This window comes from Polistes fuscatus, unplaced genomic scaffold (assembly GCF_010416935.1).
Source record: "Polistes fuscatus isolate 324 unplaced genomic scaffold, CU_Pfus_HIC Scaffold6, whole genome shotgun sequence".
Lineage (NCBI taxonomy): Eukaryota > Metazoa > Arthropoda > Insecta > Hymenoptera > Vespidae > Polistes > Polistes fuscatus.
Genome location: NW_025113140.1, coordinates 7,256,286 through 7,279,406, shown reverse-complemented (window position 1 = coordinate 7,279,406; position 23,121 = coordinate 7,256,286). Strand labels below are relative to the sequence as shown.

At 27.8% G+C, this 23,121-nt stretch overlaps 6 protein-coding genes and 1 long non-coding RNA gene across 13 annotated transcripts; 3 read left to right on the top strand and 4 right to left on the bottom strand.

The window, feature by feature from the left end:
- The first annotated feature begins 7 nt into the window (after positions 1–7).
- On the top strand, positions 8–1,462 carry LOC122523587 (bifunctional peptidase and (3S)-lysyl hydroxylase Jmjd7). The gene is made up of 4 exons (XM_043645439.1): positions 8–113; positions 318–800; positions 888–1,137; positions 1,225–1,462. Exons 1-4 carry the CDS (start codon positions 53–55, stop codon positions 1,418–1,420), a joined length of 990 nt encoding a protein of 329 aa, XP_043501374.1. The 5' UTR covers positions 8–52; the 3' UTR covers positions 1,421–1,462.
- A 584-nt stretch (positions 1,463–2,046) lies between these two features.
- LOC122523583 (28S ribosomal protein S29, mitochondrial) lies at positions 2,047–3,708 on the top strand. The gene is made up of 6 exons (XM_043645433.1): positions 2,047–2,085; positions 2,194–2,529; positions 2,612–2,704; positions 2,796–2,932; positions 2,992–3,339; positions 3,437–3,708. Exons 1-6 carry the CDS (start codon positions 2,070–2,072, stop codon positions 3,671–3,673), a joined length of 1,167 nt encoding a protein of 388 aa, XP_043501368.1. The 5' UTR covers positions 2,047–2,069; the 3' UTR covers positions 3,674–3,708.
- Positions 3,709–3,826: 118 nt separating this feature from the next.
- Positions 3,827–5,836, bottom strand: LOC122523582 (sequestosome-1). 2 transcript variants are annotated; one of them, XM_043645432.1, is made up of 4 exons: positions 5,595–5,836; positions 4,942–5,457; positions 4,406–4,539; positions 3,827–4,308 (listed from the first exon to the last, which is right to left on the bottom strand). In XM_043645432.1, exons 1-4 carry the CDS (start codon positions 5,761–5,763, stop codon positions 4,072–4,074), a joined length of 1,056 nt encoding a protein of 351 aa, XP_043501367.1. In that variant the 5' UTR covers positions 5,764–5,836; the 3' UTR covers positions 3,827–4,071. The 2 variants fall into 2 exon arrangements, with proteins under 2 accessions (XP_043501367.1, XP_043501366.1); XM_043645431.1 differs by having other exon boundaries at positions 4,406–5,457.
- Positions 5,837–5,955: 119 nt separating this feature from the next.
- On the bottom strand, positions 5,956–6,514 carry LOC122523584. The gene is made up of 2 exons (XR_006305327.1): positions 6,150–6,514; positions 5,956–6,049 (listed from the first exon to the last, which is right to left on the bottom strand). It is a non-coding gene; the product is annotated as an uncharacterized LOC122523584 (long non-coding RNA).
- A 1,075-nt stretch (positions 6,515–7,589) lies between these two features.
- On the bottom strand, positions 7,590–8,302 carry LOC122523309 (sequestosome-1-like; the record flags this gene model as incomplete). The annotated part of the gene is made up of 2 exons (XM_043644981.1): positions 8,089–8,302; positions 7,590–7,951 (listed from the first exon to the last, which is right to left on the bottom strand). Coding segments are annotated over exons 1-2 (531 nt in total), but the record flags the coding sequence as incomplete, so codon positions are not given.
- A 1,365-nt stretch (positions 8,303–9,667) lies between these two features.
- On the bottom strand, positions 9,668–12,841 carry LOC122523581 (E3 ubiquitin-protein ligase RNF146). Of its 5 annotated transcripts, none has more exons than XM_043645426.1 (6): positions 12,750–12,841; positions 12,307–12,681; positions 11,961–12,212; positions 11,404–11,604; positions 10,675–10,962; positions 9,668–10,606 (listed from the first exon to the last, which is right to left on the bottom strand). In XM_043645426.1, exons 2-6 carry the CDS (start codon positions 12,389–12,391, stop codon positions 10,323–10,325), a joined length of 1,110 nt encoding a protein of 369 aa, XP_043501361.1. In that variant the 5' UTR covers positions 12,392–12,681; positions 12,750–12,841; the 3' UTR covers positions 9,668–10,322. The 5 variants fall into 5 exon arrangements, with proteins under 5 accessions (XP_043501361.1, XP_043501363.1, XP_043501364.1 ...); XM_043645428.1 differs by having other exon boundaries at positions 11,961–12,209; XM_043645429.1 differs by lacking the exon at positions 11,404–11,604.
- Positions 12,754–22,616, top strand: LOC122523579 (maternal protein tudor-like). Of its 2 annotated transcripts, XM_043645422.1 has the most exons (12): positions 12,754–12,880; positions 13,433–13,653; positions 13,989–14,609; positions 14,698–15,687; positions 15,776–16,192; positions 16,331–16,402; positions 16,882–18,418; positions 18,526–18,940; positions 19,022–19,203; positions 19,302–19,420; positions 19,497–22,466; positions 22,554–22,616. In XM_043645422.1, the coding sequence occupies exons 3-11, from the start codon at positions 14,002–14,004 to the stop codon at positions 22,426–22,428; spliced, it is 7,272 nt and encodes a 2,423-aa protein (XP_043501357.1). In that variant the 5' UTR covers positions 12,754–12,880; positions 13,433–13,653; positions 13,989–14,001; the 3' UTR covers positions 22,429–22,466; positions 22,554–22,616. The 2 variants fall into 2 exon arrangements, with proteins under 2 accessions (XP_043501357.1, XP_043501358.1); XM_043645423.1 differs by lacking the exon at positions 16,331–16,402.
- Positions 22,617–23,121: the final 505 nt, after the last annotated feature.

Below are 23,121 nucleotides of genomic sequence, written 5' to 3'. Positions count from 1 at the left end.
TATAAAATAATAAAATATTATTTTATTATTATTTTTTTAAATACATTAAACTATGATAGATCCAACAGATAAAATTGAAAAAGCATGTCAGGTTCTTTCGCAAGAAGTTAAAGGTTTGTATTGAATTAATAAAAATATAGCACGAAATGCAATTATTATTAAATCTATATGAATTCTGTACAAAATAATTAAAATAACTGTAAATATGTAATTATTGTGTATAATATTTTTGAGGTTAAGAATATTTGTGTATATATATATATATATATGTATATTTTCATATCATATGTATTTGTAAATTTATTTTCATTTTCTAGAACTATACCTAGGAAATGAAATAGCAGAAATAAATGGTACGATAGATCCTCTAATATTTTATCGTGATTATGTATCAAAAAATTTACCAGTAATAATACGAAATGGTTGCAAACACTGGCCAGCTATCAAAAAATGGTCTATAAATTATCTTCGAGAGATTTTAGGAGATAAATTAGTTTCTGTAGCTGTTACACCTAATGGGTATGCTGATGCAATAACAAAATGTGTTTTAGAAGATATAACGAAACAATATTTTGTTATGCCAGAAGAGCGTTCTCTGACAATGTCTAAGTTTTTAAATACTCTTGAAAATCCTGAAGTAGAAAGTATATTTTATATTCAGAAACAGAATTCTAATTTTAAAGATTTCACTGAACTTTGGGATGATATCGATACAGATATTTTGTGGGCTACAAATGCCTTCGGTAAAAAGCCTGACGCTATTAATTTTTGGATGGGTGATCACAGAGCCGTTACATCTAGTAAAATTATTTTCTTTTTAAAAAAATGAAATCTTAAACCGTAACTTTTCAAATTCTTTTTAACACATCTGTATCCTTAATTTGTAGTGCATAAAGACCCATATGAAAACATATATTGCGTAGTGTCAGGCGAAAAAACTTTCATATTACATCCTCCTACGGATTTACCTTGGATTCCATATGAAAAATATCCGCCTGCTGTGTATAAAGAAATAGAGCCTGGAAAATGGACTATCGAACCAGTTAATATTAGGAATAATTTAGATTCAGAGTATTCGGAAAATTTTGATAGGATACCATGGATAAATATTGACCCTCTCAATTCAGATTATAATAGGTATTATTTTTTTTTTCAATCATAGTCACAAATATACAAAATATCTATTATTTCTTTTCTTAATACAATAATTACTTACTTTTATAGATATCCAAAATATAAAAATGTACAAAGATTAGAAGCAAGAGTAAAAGAAGGGGATATATTATATCTTCCTTCTCTTTGGTTTCATCATGTAAGACAATCGCATGCGTGCATAGCTATTAATTATTGGTACGACATGGAATTTGACATTAAATATGCATATTTCAAAGCACTTGAGGTATTGTGTCAAAGAATATAAAGCAAAATTTTATATTAAATGTGATTTATTAATATATATATATAAATTTGATATATAAAAATAAAGTATTAAATTCTATACTCTTTTTTTATATCGTATATTTATTTAAAGTTTTAATATTCTGAAAATTCTTATATATCATGGATAAATATTAAACCTTTTAATCTAGATTATAATAGATTTATTCAAAATTGTTCATTATCTCTGATTTATTTTATTTATTAACAGAGCTTCATTTTTACTCATAAACTATACTCGAAAAAACAATATTTTTTGAAGCAATTTTTCTCACAGAAAATAAAGTTCTTTTAACAATTTGAAAAACAATTTGAAATCTTTATTTATTAAATAAGATTTCGTTCATCAAAAAATATCGCACGGGAAATCATCGATATTTCAAATTTAAAATTATGCAATTGCATTCTTATTTATAAAGCACCAGATGACGCTGATGACAGTATGCAGTAATATTAGGTTATGTATCTCATATCACCGAGTGTATTCTTGGTTTATAACTTATGATTGTTTTGCCCTATGAAGAAAGAATAATATATTTATTTAAATGTTAATTTTATTATGAGAGAACTTGAACATATTTATTAATTATTAATTATCAATTGTATATTCATTAAAGAGAATATTGTAAAAAATGTCATTAACATCGCGTAAGTTTTTATTTATAATAATCTTGAAACTGCAACGATTATTTATTATGTAAATTTTATTAATTATATTCAACATGTGTATCATTATGCAGTTTAAATAATTTTTAGGATTATTTTTACATCTATGTCGATTTAAATGGCAAAGACAACATAGTACTTTGGCTAATGTATCGCCAAAAGATACACAAAATGAACAATTTCAAACGTTCCGTACAATTGAATCCAATCCAATAAATCATAACGAACAACATTTGAATAGATTATATACAATACCAGACAACATTGTTCAAACGTTTTATAAAATTAGTGGAATTCCTAATAATTATTTAGCCCTAGCGAATACTTTCAATGAATGTTCATTATTAGTTAGAAATCCTGCGATAGAAATATTGTCATACCTAGAACAGGCTGATTATAGTAGGCCTATAAACAAATATCTATTATGTATCCTTTTATAATATCTTTTACTTCATAAATCATGCTACGTTAAATACATGTATATTTCTTTAATTACAAATATCTATAGATGGAAAATATGGTACAGGAAAATCATTAGTGATAACGCATATATTACATTACGCTTTTATGAAGGAGATGATCATAGTTCACGTGCCTACTCGTATGTAAAATTATCATTAAAATTGTATCGCCTTTTATGTTGTACATATTATTTAATATCTAATCAAGTACGTTTACTTTTTAAATTTTAGCTAACCGTTGGTTTATGTTTCCAAAAGAAATAGCTAATTCAATCACAATGCCAGGTATTATTGATTTACCGATCGATGCAGGAAAATGGTTATTATATTTTAAAAGTCAGAATAATGATCTTTTATCAAAACTTGATGTAAGTATTTGCAGATGTTTATTTGTTAAATTATCATTGTAATTAAATTTGTCTTTTAGCTTAGAATATCGAAAGATTATCAATGGAATGTAAGAGAATTATCATCAAAGGGTACTCCCTTGTTAGAAATGATTGAGTTTGGTATTAACAGAGTGAGATATGCAACAGGTGTAATAGATGCATTATTGACCGAATTAAAAGAATCTAGCATCGCAGGAAAGTGTAAAGTTTTAGCAGCTATAGATGGTTACAACTCATTTTGGTCAGATCATACCAGAATACGTAATGATGCTAAAATATGGATGAAGCCTCAACAAATATCATTAACTTTGTCTTTTATAAATTTTGTAAAAGATGATTGGTGCAATGGAGCTGCTGTGTTGGTAGTAGATGTTAGAGCATGCAAGGTAATAATATAAAATAAAATATAATTTAAAATATTTAAACTTTTATTTATAAAATATGATTAAACAATTTTATGATATATTTAAATTGTTTTAATAGGAAAGAAAGGAATCTGATAATCCTCGATATTTGCTTGGTAAAGAGGGCTTTGAATTTACAGATCCTTTCCTACCCGTTTGGGTAAAAAATTACAATAAAACAGAATTTGAATCAATAATGGAATATTATAGTGACCGAAAGTGGATAAGAAATATAACTCCAGAAGGATTAACAGAAATATGGGCATTGACTGCCGGAAATCCATTGGAAATAATGAAACTTTGTAGATCTTTATAAGAATATTGCAAATAAAGTATGAAGTAAATATAAAACTTATTCATTTTTTATATCTTTTAAAAGTATATATTATATTAAATAAAATCTTGGTATAATTTTAAATACGTTTACATTTTTATAATTTTAGGTAACATAGAAAAGAATAAGCAGCGATTTAAACCTTGCAATACTTTATTGATTATTATATTATTATAATCCAGAAAATTTAGAGAACACAAACATCTAGAAATGCTACGTTTTTACATGCATAATATATTTAAGAAAAGTATATAGAATTACATATTAATAATTCGTTGGAATGTCTACTATAATAATATTCAAAAGTGTATAACTCTAAATTTATGTAAGATTTCCCTTAAGTTTTTTTTATATAAGATATATTGTCAAAATAATTTGCGTCATTCACGTACTGGCGACAGCATGTCTAAAACTTTTCCGATGTCACCGTCTTTGATCTCCAATAATTGAGTAAGCCAACCACCGTCATTAGAAAATCCCATGGTCATCATAATTTCAACAGCATTTTGAATCTTTGGATTTGAATGATACGTAATTTTTGGCTGAGTTTGCTTTGGTAGTGATGGATAAAGATTTCCATTTGGCTCTTCTGTTACAGGAGCTGATGGAGCATTGACCTAAATATTCCAAATTAATATAACTTATTTGATATATATTTTTTTATAACATTTTGTTACTTTAAATACGGATATATTTTCCAGAATCAAATCATACCTTCTTTAGCACATTTTCGTAAATGGGCTCAGACGAAGTAGAAGAAGTAGGCAAAGTTTGATCAGTAACAGGAACAGCAGGGGCAACAGAAGCAGAGCGTTCATCTTTGTTCAGCATAGTCCAATCTTCGTCATCTGAGGATTTATCAGATTTTTCAGAAAGTGATTCTTTTTTATTTGTTAAGGGTGATTCGTCATTAGTTTCAGGGTTATTCATATTTTTCTCATTCAATTTTCTCCCTTCGCCGGGAAATTTAGCAGGATTTTCATCAGATCCTACTTTTGTATCAGCTTGTTTTTTATTGGGAACATTGTTCTGCGAAATGTCAGATTTTTCATCATTCTTAACTTTCATACTTATATCTATTCCAAGAGGATTCAAGAACTGTGCAATATTGTCTTCTACTATTTTTAAAAGATCAATATGTGGTTTAGCTTCTTTTTTAGCCTCTTTAGATGCCGAAGACTCGTTAGTCGAAGGTATAGCTTCGGTTGCTGTCTCGGGTGGTTTTGGAATATTCTTCATGGGACACTCACCTGCATTATAGGTCCAATCATTAAAATAATCAGCGAAAGTGTCGACCCATGAAGAATTATCGCAATTTGGTCTAGATCTTGCGTAATGTCTTTCATTCATAGCTGGACATTCTCTAGTTTCTTCTGTTCTTGCATTATACATACTGCTCTTACGTATAAATTTTTTCATATGGTGAACCAAGCGCCTACCATAGCGTGATGTCCATTGTAAAGGTACTGCTATACGAATCATGCAATGTTCTGGATGTACTCCTTTCGATTCACAATCAAAACATAAATCGTAATCTGGACATTCGATACATTTGTATCGAAAACCTTTGACATTCTTATTGCAGCCGTCACATAAGATATTATGATGTAACACTCCTGCTATTTCTTCCGGCTGAACGTACACATTTCTCTGATTGTCTTTATGTTTTATTATGTATAATTTAGGAGGATTTTGATGCTTAATTTCTTCCAAAGCAATATCCAATTCCTCATTGGTTGATATTGCAATATGATCATCTTCGTCATCTAAAAAATATTAAAAATAAAAATAAAAATAAAAGAATAATATTTTCTTTAAAATGTGCATCAAATCTAAAGAGACATAAACATTTGTATCATCGAATTAATCAATGGCTTAATCTAAATGATTAAAATATTTTTACCTTTCCAGGTGATAGTAAATTGTTTCCCTTGTAGGCTTGGAAAAGTGTTTTGTATTTTATCCTTCAAAAATGTGAAATTGGTCACCTCTCTGGGCTCGACAGAAAATCTACGAATTTCTTCTTCCTTCGAGGACCCTTCAGTTGTTAAATATGCTTTGAAGCGCCTCATTTTATATAATTATGACGAATATAAGAAATAATTGATTTTACTAAATCACTCGCGCACAAATGTAAAGAAATAATTCTTTATTTCGATTTAAATTTATTTGTAGATTGAAACTTGATATAAAATATATCAATACGATGTAAAATCTTGGTCGTTAATAAGACGCAATATGTCTTCGAATCCTCTTGTCAATTCTTTTATAGTTGTGTTGGGAGATATTGATCGCGTCACCGTTTAAAGCGCATGTGTCAAGTCAAAATGGTGGTATAGCTGACGAAGTAAAATTGAACTATAATTAAAATATATATTTAAGTATATATCGGCGATATTAAATATATTTATAATTAAACGTAGTTAATATTTTACTAATATTATGAAAAAATGATTACGATGTCCTTATTCGTCAATTTTTGATTATAATAACAAAAATATGATAGCGATAACATTTGAATTCAGAAAGTATCATTCAGCGCCATTTTTGAATGAAATGCAAAATTCGAAGCTGCATTATGTCAACTTCATTCACACGTAAGATATGACTCACACTATTAAGCGAGAAAGTTTAAAGTCATGTAACCGTATAATTGCATCATAAACAGGAACATTCTAATAAATTTCTGATTTATTTCTTGAATCGTGAATTTCTTTTTCGTAATACAATACAGCATACGTGTACAATAGACGTATCAATTACTTTTTGTATAAATATCTATAATTTTATAATCATCAAAATATCAATCGATATTTTTAATACTTGGCGATTAACGATATTAAATATTGTAAATATTGCACCAATTATATTATATTAGATTCTGAGAAACTTAATTATTCTTTCATTCGCTGAAAAAAATTAACTTAAAAAGCATGAATAATTAATTATAATAGAAATAATTTATCAAATAATTAATATTTAATTAATAATCAATATAATTACATAATTGTTTAAACAATCACTTACCTATCCAGGTATCGAGTGAGGAGTATTCACTTAAATTCCAACAAGTGACAATCAAAGTTCTTTCTACGTACTGATAAGATTAGATACTTTACATTTTTAATAATCTTACATTTATTTAAGCATTAAAATTTACAGGTAATAATACATTTATTTAAACATTATATAGATTGTAACTTTATATTAATTGTAAAAGAATTTTAATTCGATAAACTTGACGTTGTCTACAAAAACGTACGTCTAATTGACTTCAGTAATTATCAAAGAAATGTTATATTGAATTTCAAAAAGTGAATATCGAAAATATCTTTTCAGTATAGTTAAGCTTAAATAAATTATATTTTCGATTATTTAACTTTTATATTTAAACATTATATGATGTAAGTGTAACATATGCATATATATATAAAACTTGTTATTCATTTTTATTATTATAATCAACACAATATTCATTAAAATGTCGTATATCTTATGTTTTTAAATATAACGCGAATATATTTACAATTTACATGCTCGCTGATTGGTTGCAGGTATAATAGCGCTGTGAGCATGCCTGGCGCGAATTGCAATTGGTTAATAATTCGAATGAGACTGCTATTTTGAATTATTTGAAAATACGAAATTGAAAGGTAATCCTTATCGTCCTCGTAATTAAAGGTATTTATTATAATTTTTTAAATGTACATTATATATAAATAAAAATAAAATTATATACTATAATTTTTCTATTAATTAATCTTCAAAACCTGTTTTTTTATGTATAATAATTAGTCATACTTTTTTTGTCGTTATTTAAATGTTTTTTTGTTAAATCATAATTTTTTTGTTAAATTTTGTTAAATCATCAATTAAATAATTTTTTGTTAATCGAATGAAATAGATTATTTTTATCGTGAAAGAAGCACCCAAGGCAGCCTTCTATCAATTGTGAAGGTTTTGCTATACGAATCATGCAATGTTCTAGATGAACTCCTTTCGATTCACAATCAAAACATAAATTGTAATTTGGACATTCGATACATTTGTATCGAAAACCTTTCACATCCTTACTGCAGCCGTCACATAAGATATTATGATGTAACACTCCTGCTATTTCTTCCGGCTGAACGTATACATTTCTCTGATCGTCTTCATGTTTTATTATGTATAATTTAGGAGAATCTTGATGCTTAATTTCTTCCAAAGCAGCATCCAACTCCTCATTGGTTGATATTGCAATATGATCATCTTCGTTATCTAAAAAATATTAAAAATAAAAATAAAAATAAAAGAATAATATTTTCTTTAAAATGTGCATCAAATCCAAAGAGACATAAACATTTGTATCATCGAATTAATCAACGGCTTAATCTAAATGATTAAAATATTTTTACCTTTCCAGGTGATAGTAAATTGTTTCCCTTGTAGGCTTGAAAAAGTGTCTTGTATTTTATCCTTCAAAAATATGAATTTGGTCACCTCTCTGGGCTCGACAGAAAATCTACGAATTTCTTCTTCCTTCGGGGACCCTTCAGTTGTCAAATATGCTTTAAAGCTCAGCATTTTATATAATTATGACGAATATAAGAAATAATTGATTTTACTAAATCACTCGTGCACAAATGTAAAGAAATAATTCTTTATTTCGATTTAAATTTATTTGTAGATTGAAACTTGATATAAAATATATCACAATATCATTTATATGAACAATCCCTTGACTATCCAGATATCGAGTGAGGAGTATTCACTTAAATTCTAACAAGTAACAATCAAAGTTCTTTCTCCGTACTGATAAGATTAGATACTTTACGTTCTTAGTAATTTTACATTTATTTAAGCATTAAAATTTACAGGTAATAATACATTTCATAAACAATCCCTTGACTATCCAGATATCGAGTGAGGAGTATTCACTTAAATTCCAACAAGTAACAATCAAAGTTCTTTCTACGTACTGATAAGATTAGATACTTTACGTTCTTAGTAATTTTACATTTATTTAAGCATTAAAATTTACAGGTAATAATACATTTATTTAAACATTATATAGATTGTAACTTTATATTAATTGTAAAAGAATTTTAATTCGATAAACTTGACGTTGTCTACAAAAACGTACGTCTAATTGACTTCAGTAATTATCAAAGAAGTGTTATAATGAATTTCAAAAAGTGAATATCGAAAATATCTTTTCAGTATAGTTAAGCTTAAATAAATTATATTTTCGATTATTTAACTTTTATATTTAAACATTATATGATGTAAGTGTAACATATGCATATATATATAAAACTTGTTATTCATTTTTATTATTATAATCAACACAATATTCATTAAAATGTCGTATGTCTTATGTTTTTAAATATAACGCGAATATATTTACAATTTACATGCTCGCTGATTGGTTGCAGGTATAATAGCGCTTTGAGCATGCCTGGCGCGAATTGCAATTGGTTAATAATTCGAATGAGACTGCTATTTTGAATTATTTGAAAATACGAAATTGAAAGGTAATCCTTATCGTCCTCGTAATTAAAGGTATTTATTATAATTTTTCAAACATACATTATATATAAGTAAAAATAAAATTATATACTATAATTTTTCTATTAATTAATCTTCAAAACCTGTTTTTTTCATGTATAACAATTAGTCATCCTTTTTTTTTGTCGTTATTTAAATGTTTTTTAGTTAAATCACAAATTGTAAAGAAATAGCAATTTTGTATATTAGAATCACGATTAGCCCTAGATCTCTAAAAGTGACAATTTTCACGTGATAAAACCTGAGGACGTGATATTATTTTTGGTATAATGTATATCATATCTTATATGCTATATATTCTATCACAAATAATATAAAGCTGATGGCTGCTTAACATTAACTTTCAGCTCTCTAATTAATATCACATTTGGTATCAATGAAAAGTGTAAAGTGTCAGATTGCTCAAAAAAATAAAATATGCGGCTGTTATGTTTTGCAAAATATGATAATGTATTTTCTCGCTATAAATCTATGTACATAATTAGATACAATAACATTATATGTAAAAATAATTGTGATTCGTACTATAGTTTTCGTTGCATAAATGAACACTATATTTTTAGAATATATTTTATTCAACTTGAAAGTTATTTAGCTACTTCAAGTATTATATTACATTTGAATATTTCTCTTGAAACGAATAATTTATTTTTTAATAAATATAATTAATGTTTTTTTTATTTCTAAAGAAACTTGAAGTGCTCAATTGATTTCATTATATAGTCCAAAATTATTTTGTATATTTCATTTATATGTAGTTAAAAGAATAGTAGGAACGCTCATATTACATATATTACATTAGTTGATTTTATCGATACTGTTTTACAAGTGTTGATCTATATTTCAATATTATATTTAATCAATAATTTTAATATTTTCTTAGATTTAATTTTTCTGATCGATCAGAAGTTGATATTTAAGGGCCCTCTCTGTGCATTGTGGCATATCACAGAATAATATTTACTTCTTAATATTATATTTGTGATTGTTAACCATAACGTAGTTCTTTGGTTGTATTTTATTTCTCAATAATTTGATGTATCACAAATAAGTGAGAGGGTGAAATTCATATTTCTTTTTTCTACAAATTATCTTCATCCGATTCATGTGAAGTTGGTATACAAGAAAGTATAGAGTGTTCAGACACCGATTCATCCTCTGCTGTTTCTTCCAAATCATTATTACTGTTAAATGATAAATGTTCTATTAATACTAATGAACGCATTTGTTCTAAAACCTGATGCAAAGAATCAGATCTTTGATCCATTCTATCATTTAATGGCGTAGCATCACCACTTGCAGTTCCACCAGCTGGTGTTTGTGGAGTATTACTTGGTGGTATAGGAGTACTTGTACCATCTCCACCTAAGCCAGAAAAAGAACATGTTTAATTTTATCATTCTACGCTTGTATACTTTATCAATAATACATACTTATAGTATCGCTTTCAGGACTTGCTGGCCTTTCCGCGCCTCTTATTTCTCTAATCATTTCTTCTTCTTGAACATTCAGTCTCAAACCAGCGACTCCTTTTTTTGGAACATTATACAAATCTCGTTTAATTCTTCTTCTCCTGGAAGGATCATTTCTACGTAATTGGTGCATGGAACCAAAATCCGCAATATATAAAAACCCTGCAATTAATAAATCACAAGTCCTCTTTCCTTGTTTGTAAGCAGTTTCTAATTCAAGACTTGTACGTTGATCATACTGCCACCATCCTGTAACAATTTGTTTTATGAATACAACTTAGTTTAATACATATTATCTATTTATCGATAATGAATTATTCCATATAATTACATAAAATTATTAATAATAATTTTCAGTTGGGAAATTTTTAGGAAATAAATATAAGTTTAGAAAAAATATAATATATTTTATTTTAAAAAATCAAGACACTATCACATAATAAGTAGTATTACAAATGATCGTTAATTGTAATTATATTGTATAAAACGTACAAATTTTATTAATCAATGTTTTCAATTTTTATATCTATTTCATCAATTTTGTTTAGGTTTCGCCTTTCTATTACTATAAATGCCTACATTACCTCAAATTATTTTTCAATATTTAAATCTCAAATATATATTATCAATATACGCTTATAAATTCAACATAAACAGGTACTTTACTTTAATAAATAAACTATCGTACACCTGAAACTCCTTTACATTGTGCATCTTTTCTATCTCGTTTGATATTTCTTTTGTAACGTGGCTGATATTTTCTGTGCTGACATTTCTTTTCAAAGTCAATCACATAAAGTATGCCACAGATCAACATTTCACATTTAGTTTCACCTAGTTCATATACAGTCTCCAAATCCTTGTTGATCCTTGAATCATACTTCCACCAACCTAAGAAGCGGTAGAATATCAACTTTTCTATGTGCGCGTGCTAGTTTTACAAATTTACCTAAGCATGCCTGAATCTCAATGCAAAAAGTAAAACTAAATTCTCTTCAATTTTTAAATATACAAAAACTACTAATACTTTTTTCTTTTATTGCAAAATAAGTGATGAGTACAATTATACACTTTTCATGTTTATATTGTAGCTTCTTCATTGGATTTTCCTAAACTAATTAACTTCATTAGTGTCTATTCTATTTATATTGTTTTCTAAACAGATACATTTACCTTAATAAATACACGCGTTCACATATAGATATAAGAATGATTAATATATACAAATAAATAAAAATAAATATTACCATTTCTGCCTTCGTAAAACCATTGATATTCTTCTTCGGGTCGTTCTAATTCCTTAACTTCATCGACTTCTACCAATTGTGGTCTTTCAACAAAATCGGATGGCATTTCTTGACGACACATAGGACACCTTTTATTGTGATTAGCAACACCCTTTACACATAAATAGCAGTATATATGATTGCAAGGTAATCTTGCTGGATGTATGCAAGGTTGAAGACAAACTGCACATTCTGGTATCGTTACAGAACCTGCTGAATATTGTTCTTGATAATATTTTTGTAATCATTTAATCAATTGAATCATTTAATACTCCAATTTATCGATCACTCTAATATAAATCCATACCTTCTTTATCTTCATTACTGTCTTTTTCCTTTTCCATCATTGTCCCGTTAGATGCTTCTGGCAAATTATGTTTCGCTTGAGCCATCGCACAAAAAAATATTTAATCCAAAGCTGTTCTATACTACATGGAATCCTACGACTTTTAGTTTGTAAACATCAACACGTATCGGAGAACTCCCTAACTCACCTCCCTCACTTTCCTAATCCTTTCATCCCGCCATCTATAAAATCGACTACTGATTACATAGAATAATACGCGTGTGTTTCCATGAAAAATTATCAAATTCCATTAAAAATCATTTAAATCGATCTAATAAATTCGATTAATTTACACGCAGAATTAAGTTGAATGTTGAATAATTGTATTGTCTTAACCTAAAAAAAAAAAAAATAGATATTTCAATAATACTAATTATTTATTTTGTTAATTGTTCAATAATTACCAACAAGAATAGCAAAAATAGGTACAGAAGGACGTAAGATAAAAGAAGTAACTATGATGTAGTTATCTTTTTTTGTTTTACTTCTACGTTATTTTATTTCCAACAAATGGAAGTTTAGTGTAAAACTTATGGTACGTACAAACTAACTATTAATAATTAGCAGACAAAATATATATTTACTTTTGTAATGTTTTTATATTAGTGCAAATTTGTATATAAACTTGAAAATTTATTAGTTTTCTTTCTTTTTTTTAGAATTCTATAAATAACTCGTTGTATCATTCATAAACAGTTATATTGAATTAAAATTACTTGTAGAAATGTTTCAATTAATTGAGATAATTGGAAGATTTGATCTAGTTACTATCGTCCTTTTATGTTAAAGTTCATAAGAATCATAAAATTTTAATGGAAACATTAATATTTAAATTAGGAATAAAAATGTAAAAAAAAAATTTTACTATGTACTGATTGATAAATTTTAGGAAAGCATCGCTATCAATACATAATAGATATATATATACATATACAATTAAAGTTTATTAGAATATAATTATATTTTTATTGATACAGATATTATATTGTTAGAAGAAAAATTATTAATTTTGTTTACTTTTATATTTTATATTTTATATTAAGTTTAATTGATGATGAAATAAATGAAAATATATAGTAATTTACAGGTAGTGAAATTATGCAAAATCAATTTAAATTTGGCGGCATTGACAATATGTTAAAATTAACCTAGATAGAAGAATTAGACTGAGTACCGTAATAATCAGAAGAATGGTATATTGTGTCGAAGTATTATAAGAATATTTAAGATAGTGTCATCAATTTAAAGAAAATATTTTAACGAAGAAGATAATAAAAAATAGGATATGTAAACTAGGAGATTTGGAAGGTAGATGAATTAGTTATTTAGCGTAATATTCTATATATTCTGCTACGTAATATTTCTGTTCGAAATAATAACAGATAAAGCATGCAAAAACAATTCAATAACAAAAAGGGCATAGAATTAAGAAAACAAATTATTTCATTAAGTGAACTCGTAAAGTCATTTCATTCTTATAAATTTTATTTATAAAAATATATTCATAAAGTATTTCTACTTTAAATAATAAAAATATATGGTTCATAATAAGAATTTTGTATGCACTAAAAGTATCATTTACAAATAAGCATGTGTTTGATTAATAATGTATCTTTAATTAATAATATTAATATTTTTTACAGAGAAAGTATTAATATGGCGACTATACAACCAAATTCAGAATTCGTTATTTTCGTAACCCATATAGAGGCAGAACATCAGTATTTAAAGATATGGGGTCAGACAGATAAAAATTCAGCTACCTATGTTGAACGATTGATCTTACCTCTTTTTGAAAAGTTTTCTATAGGTTCCGGATATCCTGAATTACAAGAAGGATTATCTATTAACGCTTTGTGTTGTGCAAGATTCCAAAATGATGGTTATTATCGTGCTAGAGTATGTAATATATATCCAGATGGTAAAGTCTTATTACAATTCATTGATTATGGTAACATTGAAGTCTTACCGCAACATGAAGTGTATTTATTGAGAAACATACCTGGATCGGAAACGCTCCAGTCATTTCCACCAGTAGCGTATGAATTTACATTAGCAAATGTTGCTCCTATTAATAATGTTTGGGATAATGAGATTATAGAAACTATTAAAAAAATATTACGATATAACGAATACAAAGCTTGCTGTCTTTCTAACACGGGGAATCATACTTTCATTAAACTATATTACAACAATGAAGACTTTGCCGAACTCTTGGTAAAAAGACGTATGGCTCTGGATGCTACGACGCAAGATTCATTCAAGTAAAAATTATATGATAAACTTAAAATATATAATAGTGACTTTATTTTTCTTATATAATTATAACAAGAATTTCAATGTGTTTTTCAGATTACGACGCATACAACAAATATCATATCAAATGCAAGATAGAAGAATGATAAATGACAATTGCATAAGAACGCAAACTAATCCGCATTCTACTTATCATGCAATGCAAGGTCAAAGTACATGGCGGAATGTTCCCACGTCTTATAATGTTCAGCAACACAAACCTGTATCTTATCTACCAGTTCAAGAAGCATTAGTATTTAAATCAAGAGTCTTAGAAGTTGGTTCTAAATATCAAGTATATGTATCTCACGTCGAAGACGGTCCGCAAAAGTTCTCTATTCAAATTGAAAGTATGTCTGAAATATTATCTAAACTTATGGGAGATATCAATTCTCACCCAACGGAGCCCTTACGAGAACCTCCGTTACCTGGGTCAGTATGCTTAGGTCGTTACACGGTAGATAAAGTCTTATGCAGAGCAGTAGTAATGGCTGTAATGGAAAATAAGTGTAAATTGTATTACGTTGATTTTGGACATTCTGAAATATTACCATATACAGATATCTTTCAATTACCACCACAATATATCAATCCTAAAGTACTTTCAATAAGATTTACTTTAAGCGGAGTGAAGGAGTTAAACGTAACATCAGAAATGTGTGTCTATTTTAAACAAATAGTCTCAGGAAGATTGCTTATCTTGCATGTCCGTCCACCAGAAGGTCCGCCGCTTATACAATATGGAGATTTGTATGACAATGATAAAAATATAAAAGATATTCTTAGACAAGCATTTGCAGTACCACGAACAATATCAAATACCGTCGAATATCAAGAGATGAAACAATTATCCAAAGGTGTAGAAAAAAATGTACACGTTTCCTTCGTAGAAAATCTTAAAAAGTTCTTTGTTCAACTTGATGATAATGATAAATCTCTTGAATCCATAATGCTTTATTTGGCTGAATATATTCAATCTGCACCTAATCTGCATCCAGATTTAATATTGGCAGGAACACCTTGCGCCGCTCTTTACGACTCCCAATGGTAAATTGCAACTATATTAATATACAGTAATATTACTATTAATAACACACACGTATACATACAATTATTATCGATTATTTATTTTTAGGTATCGTGCAAAAATTCTTAACGTCGATGAAGACAGAATAAAAGTTTTATATGTAGATTATGGTAATGAAAAAACCTTAACTGCTGAGTCTTTGCGTACAATTCACAATGATTTAGTGACAAAATTACCAGCACAAGCGATAAGATGTATGCTAAGGGGTCATGAAATGTTACCAATTAATAATGATGAATATTCCAAACAATTTGAAATGTTAATTTTAGAAAAATCTTTATACATGAAAGTTATGGACGTACTTCCTGGTTGTTTAGTAGTTGATTTATTTAATCCTGAGATTAGAGATGACATAAAGAATCAATTGCAACGATATATTCATGCGGATAAAAATATGAGCGTTAAATCAAATTCTCATGAAAGTGAACATAAAAACTCTATGAAAGTCCCTAAAAAAATTCATAGGTAATGTATTTATTTATGTCTTTCTGTTTTAAACATTGCAACGATAAATTTCCTCTTTAATATCACACACAATTTATAGATTTATTATTATATTTACAATAGATAATTAATTATAATATAATCTATTGTTAAAATTAGGTCTTATCCAAAGGCATCATTAAATATAGAACCTCAAGTGAAAGATAAATCGAAGAATATAAAAGAAATACGGTAACATATACAATAAAACAAATATTTCTGCTTTTTTTTTCTTTTCTTCTTCTTTATAAATATAATAGAAAAAAAAGTAACATTATTATCTTCTACTTTACATGCACAATCTATATTTTACTTGTATAGCATTCTATATATTTTTAATTTTGTTTAATATTAATTTATTTATTACGCTATAAACACCAATGCTATTTAATTTCAATATCTAACTAAATTGTGCTTTATAATGTATATTTACTTAATTTTAATTAAAAATGCACGTAAAAGTGGGAGCAAAAACTTTTACAAGTATTTGTTACTTTTGTGTATTAAAAAGTGTTTCCTATATGTACGCAATTAATTTGTTTTTATTGTATTTATTATCTTTTTTATACAGCTTTGTGTATTATTATAATCATAATCATATTTGTTGCTTCTGTTATACATTATACATTTTTATTTTGATTAAGTAAATATGAATGAATTGTTTTTTCTAGCGATAATCCAAATAAGGAGGATTTTAGTAAAAACATAGCAAGCGATAGTAATTGCGACCATACTAAATCAAAATCCTGGAGAAATGAGTTAAATGGAGAAAGACAACAAGATAATAGGTATGAAAAAGCGAATTCTTTCCATGACACTTTGAGAAATGATCGATTTGGTAAGGAATCGTTTAGAAATAACAAAATAATAAAGGATGAGCCATGCAATAGACGAAATTATAATGATACAAATTCGTTTCACAAAATTGGAAGAGATTCTCGCAGCAGAGGTAGACCCGTTAGTAACGATTTTAGATTCAATCGTAGTAGTGGTTTTGATAAACATTGGAGCGATAAAGATTCCGATACCTCATCCAAAGGTAGTAGTAGACGAGGTAGAGGTAGTAGTTCTAATCGTCGTGCTCGTGGTCGCGGTGGAAAGCCTCGTACAGAAGGAGTATCGGCAAGATTACACAATAGCAGATGGAACGATAATGATAATGACAAAGGTGGAAAAACAATTATTCAACATAATCAAAAAGTGCATCATTCGAGAGATAGAGCAAATTATAAGAATAATGTCATATCTAATAACAAAGAGAGTTCTTCTGAATCTGGAAATACGTCTATAAATTTAGGAGTAACTAATGGGAACATTAATATGCAAAACACTGGAAAACTTCAAGCAACTAAATTATTTTCAGAAAATATTAAAATACCTTCATTAAATGTTATACTCGGGAGTATTAAAACGTGTGAAATAGTTTTCATAAATAGCCCAACTAATTTTTATATTCATTTGAATCCTGAATATTTAGAATTAGATATTCTTATGAAAGATATCGCATCGACATATGAAAATGGTGGAGATATTTTAAAACATTCAGAAATGAAACCTGAAAAATATTGTATTGCTCAATATAGTGAAGATCTTCAATGGTATAGAGCTATAATCAAATCTGTTGAGAAACAACAAGCAGTTGTACAGTTTATAGATTATGGAAACGTAGAAACAGTTGATTTGGACAAAATCAAAGCAATTCAAGAGCAATTTTTGAAATTGCCGATGCAATCTATTAATTGCAAATTATTTGCAGTAAAAAATCAAACGTGGGATTCAAATTTGATTGAAAGTTTTTCAAATAAAACGAATGAAAAAGATTTAGAGGCTGAATTTATAAAAAAAGAAAATAATATATACGAAGTAATGTTGCGTGAAATTATTGAAAATGTACCAGGATCTAAATATATAAATGAAGATTTCTTAGTTGACACTGATATAATGAAATTGAGAGAGGAAGCATTAGATCAAATAACACAAGCAGGCACAACAGAACAACCTAATACATATGATTACGTATCATCTAATTCAAAATGGGTGGTGGAACAGATTGAGTTTGGATCTTGCAAAGATGTAATAATTACGTGGTTTATAAATCCTAACAATTTTTATTGTCAAATACTTGATAAGGAGTTAGAATTTAGAAACATGATGAATGAAATACAAAAATTATACGTTAACAGAAAGCCTATTATGCATCCGCTGCAGGTATTAATATTTACTTATTTATTATATTTTTTATATAGTTTTATCAGATGTAATAATATACATATCAATATAATAAATAACATTAATGTTTTTATTTATGTACATAGATAGGATCACCTGCAATAGCAATATTTTCCGAAGATAAAGCATTATATCGTGCTGAAATTATTGAAAGTAAAAATGACGAATATATTGTGCAATATATTGATTTTGGAAATCGTTCTTTGGTAAATAAAAATAATATTTACCAAGTTGAAAGAAAATTAATGCAACTTCCAAAGCAAGCATACTATTGTTCATTGCAAAATATTAAACCATTTGTAAATTCAGAATGGTCTGAAGTTAATACACAAGCAATTGATGATTGTTTCAATGCTGATAAATATGGATGTTTATTTCATAGTATAGAAAATGATAAGTATATTGTTTCATTGAATGATTGTGAACAAGATGTTTCTTGTACATTAGTACAAAAAAATTTGGCATCTTATATTGTAGCAGATACTACCATGCCTGCTGAGGGTAAATACATTATGCATATTGAATTCATATTAAGTTATGTGAATACCCTTAAAACTAACAAACAATTTTCTTCTATAACAGATAATTCAATTAATGAATTAGAAAAACAGCTTGAAATAAAACAAATAGACATAGGTCTTTTGAATGGACAGACATTAAAAGTAAAAGTTTGTAATGTAGAAAGTGCAAGCAAATTTTACATTGAGCTTTCTTCATTTATGGACTGTAGCGACGATAAATCTATGATTAACAAGGAATATAAGGTATAGTATCACATCATTTAATTTTATAAAATAATATGAAATAAATGAGATTAATTATTTTTTACTATATTATTATATAAATGTAAACTGTTAAACAGAGTAAACCAATAGAATGCTGCCTTTTTAATGCATTATATTTTGAAACTAATAAAAATTGGAAAGAAACGATTGAGAATAAGGAATTGATAATATATGTCGAAGAAGTCAATAATAACAGGTAATTGTAATAATAGTTTAAATTTATGAATGTTAATTATAAATGATTTAATTTAAATTTATTTTCTTTATTGTAGACTTATCGTTAAATTATATGATTTAATGGGTAATAAAATAAAAAGCGAAAAGGATTTGGATGAAAAAATTAATCCTATTTTGCCTATGCCTATTTTAAATCAAACTTATAAAGTAATAGTATCATACGCAGATCATTCAGGAAGTATCTGGCTACAACGTTATGTAGATGCCGAGAAAGATGTACAATTAGGGGCAGCATTAAAACAACATTATGCTAACTTTGATAAAGTATCAAAACCGGAGATAAATATGTTATATGCTGTAAAATCTCAAGATGGTTATTGGAATAGAGCAAAAGTCATTAAATTAGCTGACAAGAGTGTTTATGTAAATTTAATTGATTATGGAAACTCACAGGAAGTTAATATTGAATCACTTATGGAACTGGACCCACAATTTTATTCACCATATCAATTAGCAATTAATGCTTCGTTAACAGTTACTCTAAATGGTACATCATTTGAACAAACAAATATATTACAAGAACAATTATCTAACAGATGTCTTACTGCTAATTTTTTTAATATAAATAAGAAGTGGGTAGTTGAATTATTTGATAATGAAGAAAAGATAAGCGATAGATTCCGTTCGATGAATTTAGTGAAATCTTTGACTGAAAATGAATTGGAAAATACTCAATTAATAATTAATCAAAAATATAATGTGATAGTGTCTCACATTGATTCTCCAAGTCAGTTTTGGATTCAATTAACAGACGAAGCTAAAATTCTTAAACAAAAACAGGCAGAATTACAAACTTATATTACTGCGTGTCCATTATTAAATGGCATCTTAGAAGAAGGTTCTCTATGTGCTGCAGTTTATTCTATTGATAATATGTGGTACAGAGCAGAAGTGCTTGATGGCGATGAAGATATTGTGATGGTACGATTTATCGATTATGGAAAAACAGATGTAATTGATAACAAATCAGATAAAATTCGGGCGCTGACAGATCATTTAAAATCAATAAAAAGATTTTCAACTAAATCTAGATTAGATATTATTCCTGTAGATTCGGAAGACTGGAGCGAAGCGACTTGTGACCGTTTTAATAATTTAGTAATGACAGCTGATTCTTTAGAAGCTTTAATAATTGCTGACAGTATACCAAAACGAGTCGAACTATTCGTAAATGATAAAAGTATCAGTGAAATGTTAGTTGAAGAACACCATGCTGTAAGAATATATGCAGAGCAGGATCTAATAGATGAAATAGTAGAGTTAGAATTAGACCCACATTCTGCATTTGTGAGTCATATTGATTCACCAAGTGAATTTTGGGTTCAGGAAGAAAAATCCATTGCTGACTTAGAAGTAATGTCTGATAGATTTATGGTTGCAGATATGTTCCCCAAGGTAGACGAGATAACAGAAAATTTATTGTGCGTTGCCAAATATCCAGACGATGAACAATGGTATAGAGCACGTGTTATATCTCACAATAATGGTGAAACAGAAGTTCTATACATTGACTATGGAAATTCAGCTGTATCTACTGAAATTCGTGCTATTCCAGAGGATTTAGTCAAAATACCACCTTTGTCTCGAAGATGCTGCTTAGCCCTTCCCGAAGATATAAAAGAATGGTCTGATGAAGCATGCCAAGAATTTATCAAATTAGCAGCCGATGGCGCTACAATATTTCTTTTGGATGTTCTAAAGGAACAAGAAACATCATTGGTAAGATTAACTTTGGATGATACAGATGTGGCAGATTTATTAGCTGTTTTTTGTAAACAACAAGTAACAAATATAGAAGAAAGATTACCACCTCTCGGAGAAGAAAATTCACCTAATGTAGTAATAAGTCACGTTAATACGCCAGCTGAATTTTGGGTACAAGCAGAGGCTAGTATGGCTGAATTAGAAGTAATGTCGGATCGTCTACAAGACGCACCGAGTTTTCTTCCATTGACTAATTTGGAGAATGGTACAATTTGTGCAGCAAAATATCCCGAAGATGAAGAATGGTACAGAGCACAAATATTATCACAAGACGAAAATGGCGTGAATGTCTTTTATATAGACTATGGTAATACTTCTATAATTACAGAATTAAGATTACTTCCCGAAGATATTGTTAATATTCCTAAATTGTCAAAAAGATGTGGTCTACAAATGCCAGATTATATTTCATCTTGGTCCGAAGAAGCTTGTCAAACTTTTAAAGATCTTGCAGCTGATGGTGCAACCATGTTTCAATTTGAAGTTCTTGACGACGAAGATCCTATGCATGTCAAATTAAGCATGCATGGACAAGATATTACAGAAATCCTTTTGCCTTTGTGCAGAAGTACTGACACCAAAGCCGAAGAGCATATAGTAGAGGAACAAATAACTAATAACGATATGGAGTCAAATACTGAATTAAACGATACAAAAGAAAATCCTGAAGAAGTGAACAAAGAAGCACGAAAACCAAGTGATACCATTATATGTTCTATGGATGAAAATAATTCAACAGGATTATTAGAACAAGAATGTGTTCATAAATGCAACACTTCATCTGAAGAAGAAGCAAATGTTTTTATTAGTTTAAAAGAACTTAGTATCGATGATATAATACAGAATATGATCGAAGATACTCAAAAAGATAACGAAACTGAGGAATCCATGAATATAGAGAATATTGAGAATAATGATATAGATGAAAAGAAGGATAACAAAGATATAGAAGGACCAACCAAACTCGCAATCACCAATACTGATCATAGTAATAAGGAGTTATTAGAACAGGAACAAACTAAGGGTCCATTGGATGCACCAGTCTCGGATGAAACTGACCACAAGGTAGTTGAAATAGTTGTTAATCATGAAATTGACAAAAGTTCTGTAAAAGAAGATACAGTTACTTGTTCATTAGACATTTCTAATTCAGAAATATCAGAAAAAAATATGGTAACTGAAAGTTCTTTAAAAATGGACTGAAAAGATACAAGTGTATAGTCCTCTATTGGAAAACAACAGTAAGTATTCGCTATTTAAAGAATCATACTTTAATATATTAATAGCAATAATGATAAAAAGTTTACTTGCAAATAAAAATATTACAGAATCACCAAAACGATTGCTTATATGTAAGACTGATTTTGTAAATGCATATAAAGTTATAAAAAGAAAACATAAATGGAAGAAACTTATAATGAAGAACAACTAAGATAAAAAGATCTACAAAAATGAATCATTTAATGCAATGATAGGCAATATCTTGAAGATTCATAAAAAAGGTGATACGGTAAATTTATAGAAGAGTAACAGGAAGAAGGAAGTACTTACCGTAGCCGTAGAAAATGACATTCCCATGCATATGGTATCATTATAACAGGATTAACAAAGTCAAATATAAAGTAATAACAGTTCCAAGGAGGTATTCAAAAAAATGGTATAAAAGTTAATTTATGATGTTCATTTTTCTTTTCATTATGGTAAACAGATTTCTTTTTTATTATTAAGTATTTTTTATAGTGATATAATTTTTTTATCTGGTGCGTGCATATATACCTATTGCACATACATAATTCTATTAATATAGGTATATTTCACTGATCGAACTTATCATTCATTTGAAACGCGAAGTTAATTTTAATTATTTAATAAAAACTTTCACGCGTGCCACCACTT

Bases quoted from the DNA above. Each gene is read 5' to 3' on its own strand.
- LOC122523587 (XM_043645439.1), top strand. From the start codon at position 53: ATGATAGATCCAACAGATAAAATTGAAAAAGCATGTCAGGTTCTTTCG. The intron at 114-317 runs GTTTGTATTGAA...TTCATTTTCTAG, and splicing joins TCTTTCGCAAGAAGTTAAAG to AACTATACCTAGGAAATGAA. The intron at 801-887 runs GTAAAATTATTT...CTTAATTTGTAG, and splicing joins TCACAGAGCCGTTACATCTA to TGCATAAAGACCCATATGAA.
- LOC122523583 (XM_043645433.1), top strand. The intron at 2,933-2,991 runs GTAAGTATTTGC...TTTGTCTTTTAG, and splicing joins ATCTTTTATCAAAACTTGAT to CTTAGAATATCGAAAGATTA. The intron at 3,340-3,436 runs GTAATAATATAA...TTGTTTTAATAG, and splicing joins TAGATGTTAGAGCATGCAAG to GAAAGAAAGGAATCTGATAA.
- LOC122523582 (XM_043645431.1), bottom strand. From the start codon at position 5,763: ATGAGGCGCTTCAAAGCATATTTAACAACTGAAGGGTCCTCGAAGGAA. The intron at 5,458-5,594 runs GTAAAAATATTT...AATATTTTTTAG, and splicing joins ATTTACTATCACCTGGAAAG to ATGACGAAGATGATCATATT. The intron at 4,309-4,405 runs GTATGATTTGAT...TGGAATATTTAG, and splicing joins ACGAAAATGTGCTAAAGAAG to GTCAATGCTCCATCAGCTCC.
- LOC122523581 (XM_043645426.1), bottom strand. From the start codon at position 12,391: ATGGCTCAAGCGAAACATAATTTGCCAGAAGCATCTAACGGGACAATG. The intron at 12,213-12,306 runs GTATGGATTTAT...AACAATATTCAG, and splicing joins CAGTAATGAAGATAAAGAAG to CAGGTTCTGTAACGATACCA. The intron at 10,963-11,403 runs GTGTACGATAGT...AAATTGTTACAG, and splicing joins ACAATGTAAAGGAGTTTCAG to GATGGTGGCAGTATGATCAA.
- LOC122523579 (XM_043645422.1), top strand. From the start codon at position 14,002: ATGGCGACTATACAACCAAATTCAGAATTCGTTATTTTCGTAACCCAT. The intron at 16,193-16,330 runs GTAATGTATTTA...TGTTAAAATTAG, and splicing joins GTCCCTAAAAAAATTCATAG to GTCTTATCCAAAGGCATCAT. The intron at 19,204-19,301 runs GTATAGTATCAC...ACTGTTAAACAG, and splicing joins TGATTAACAAGGAATATAAG to AGTAAACCAATAGAATGCTG.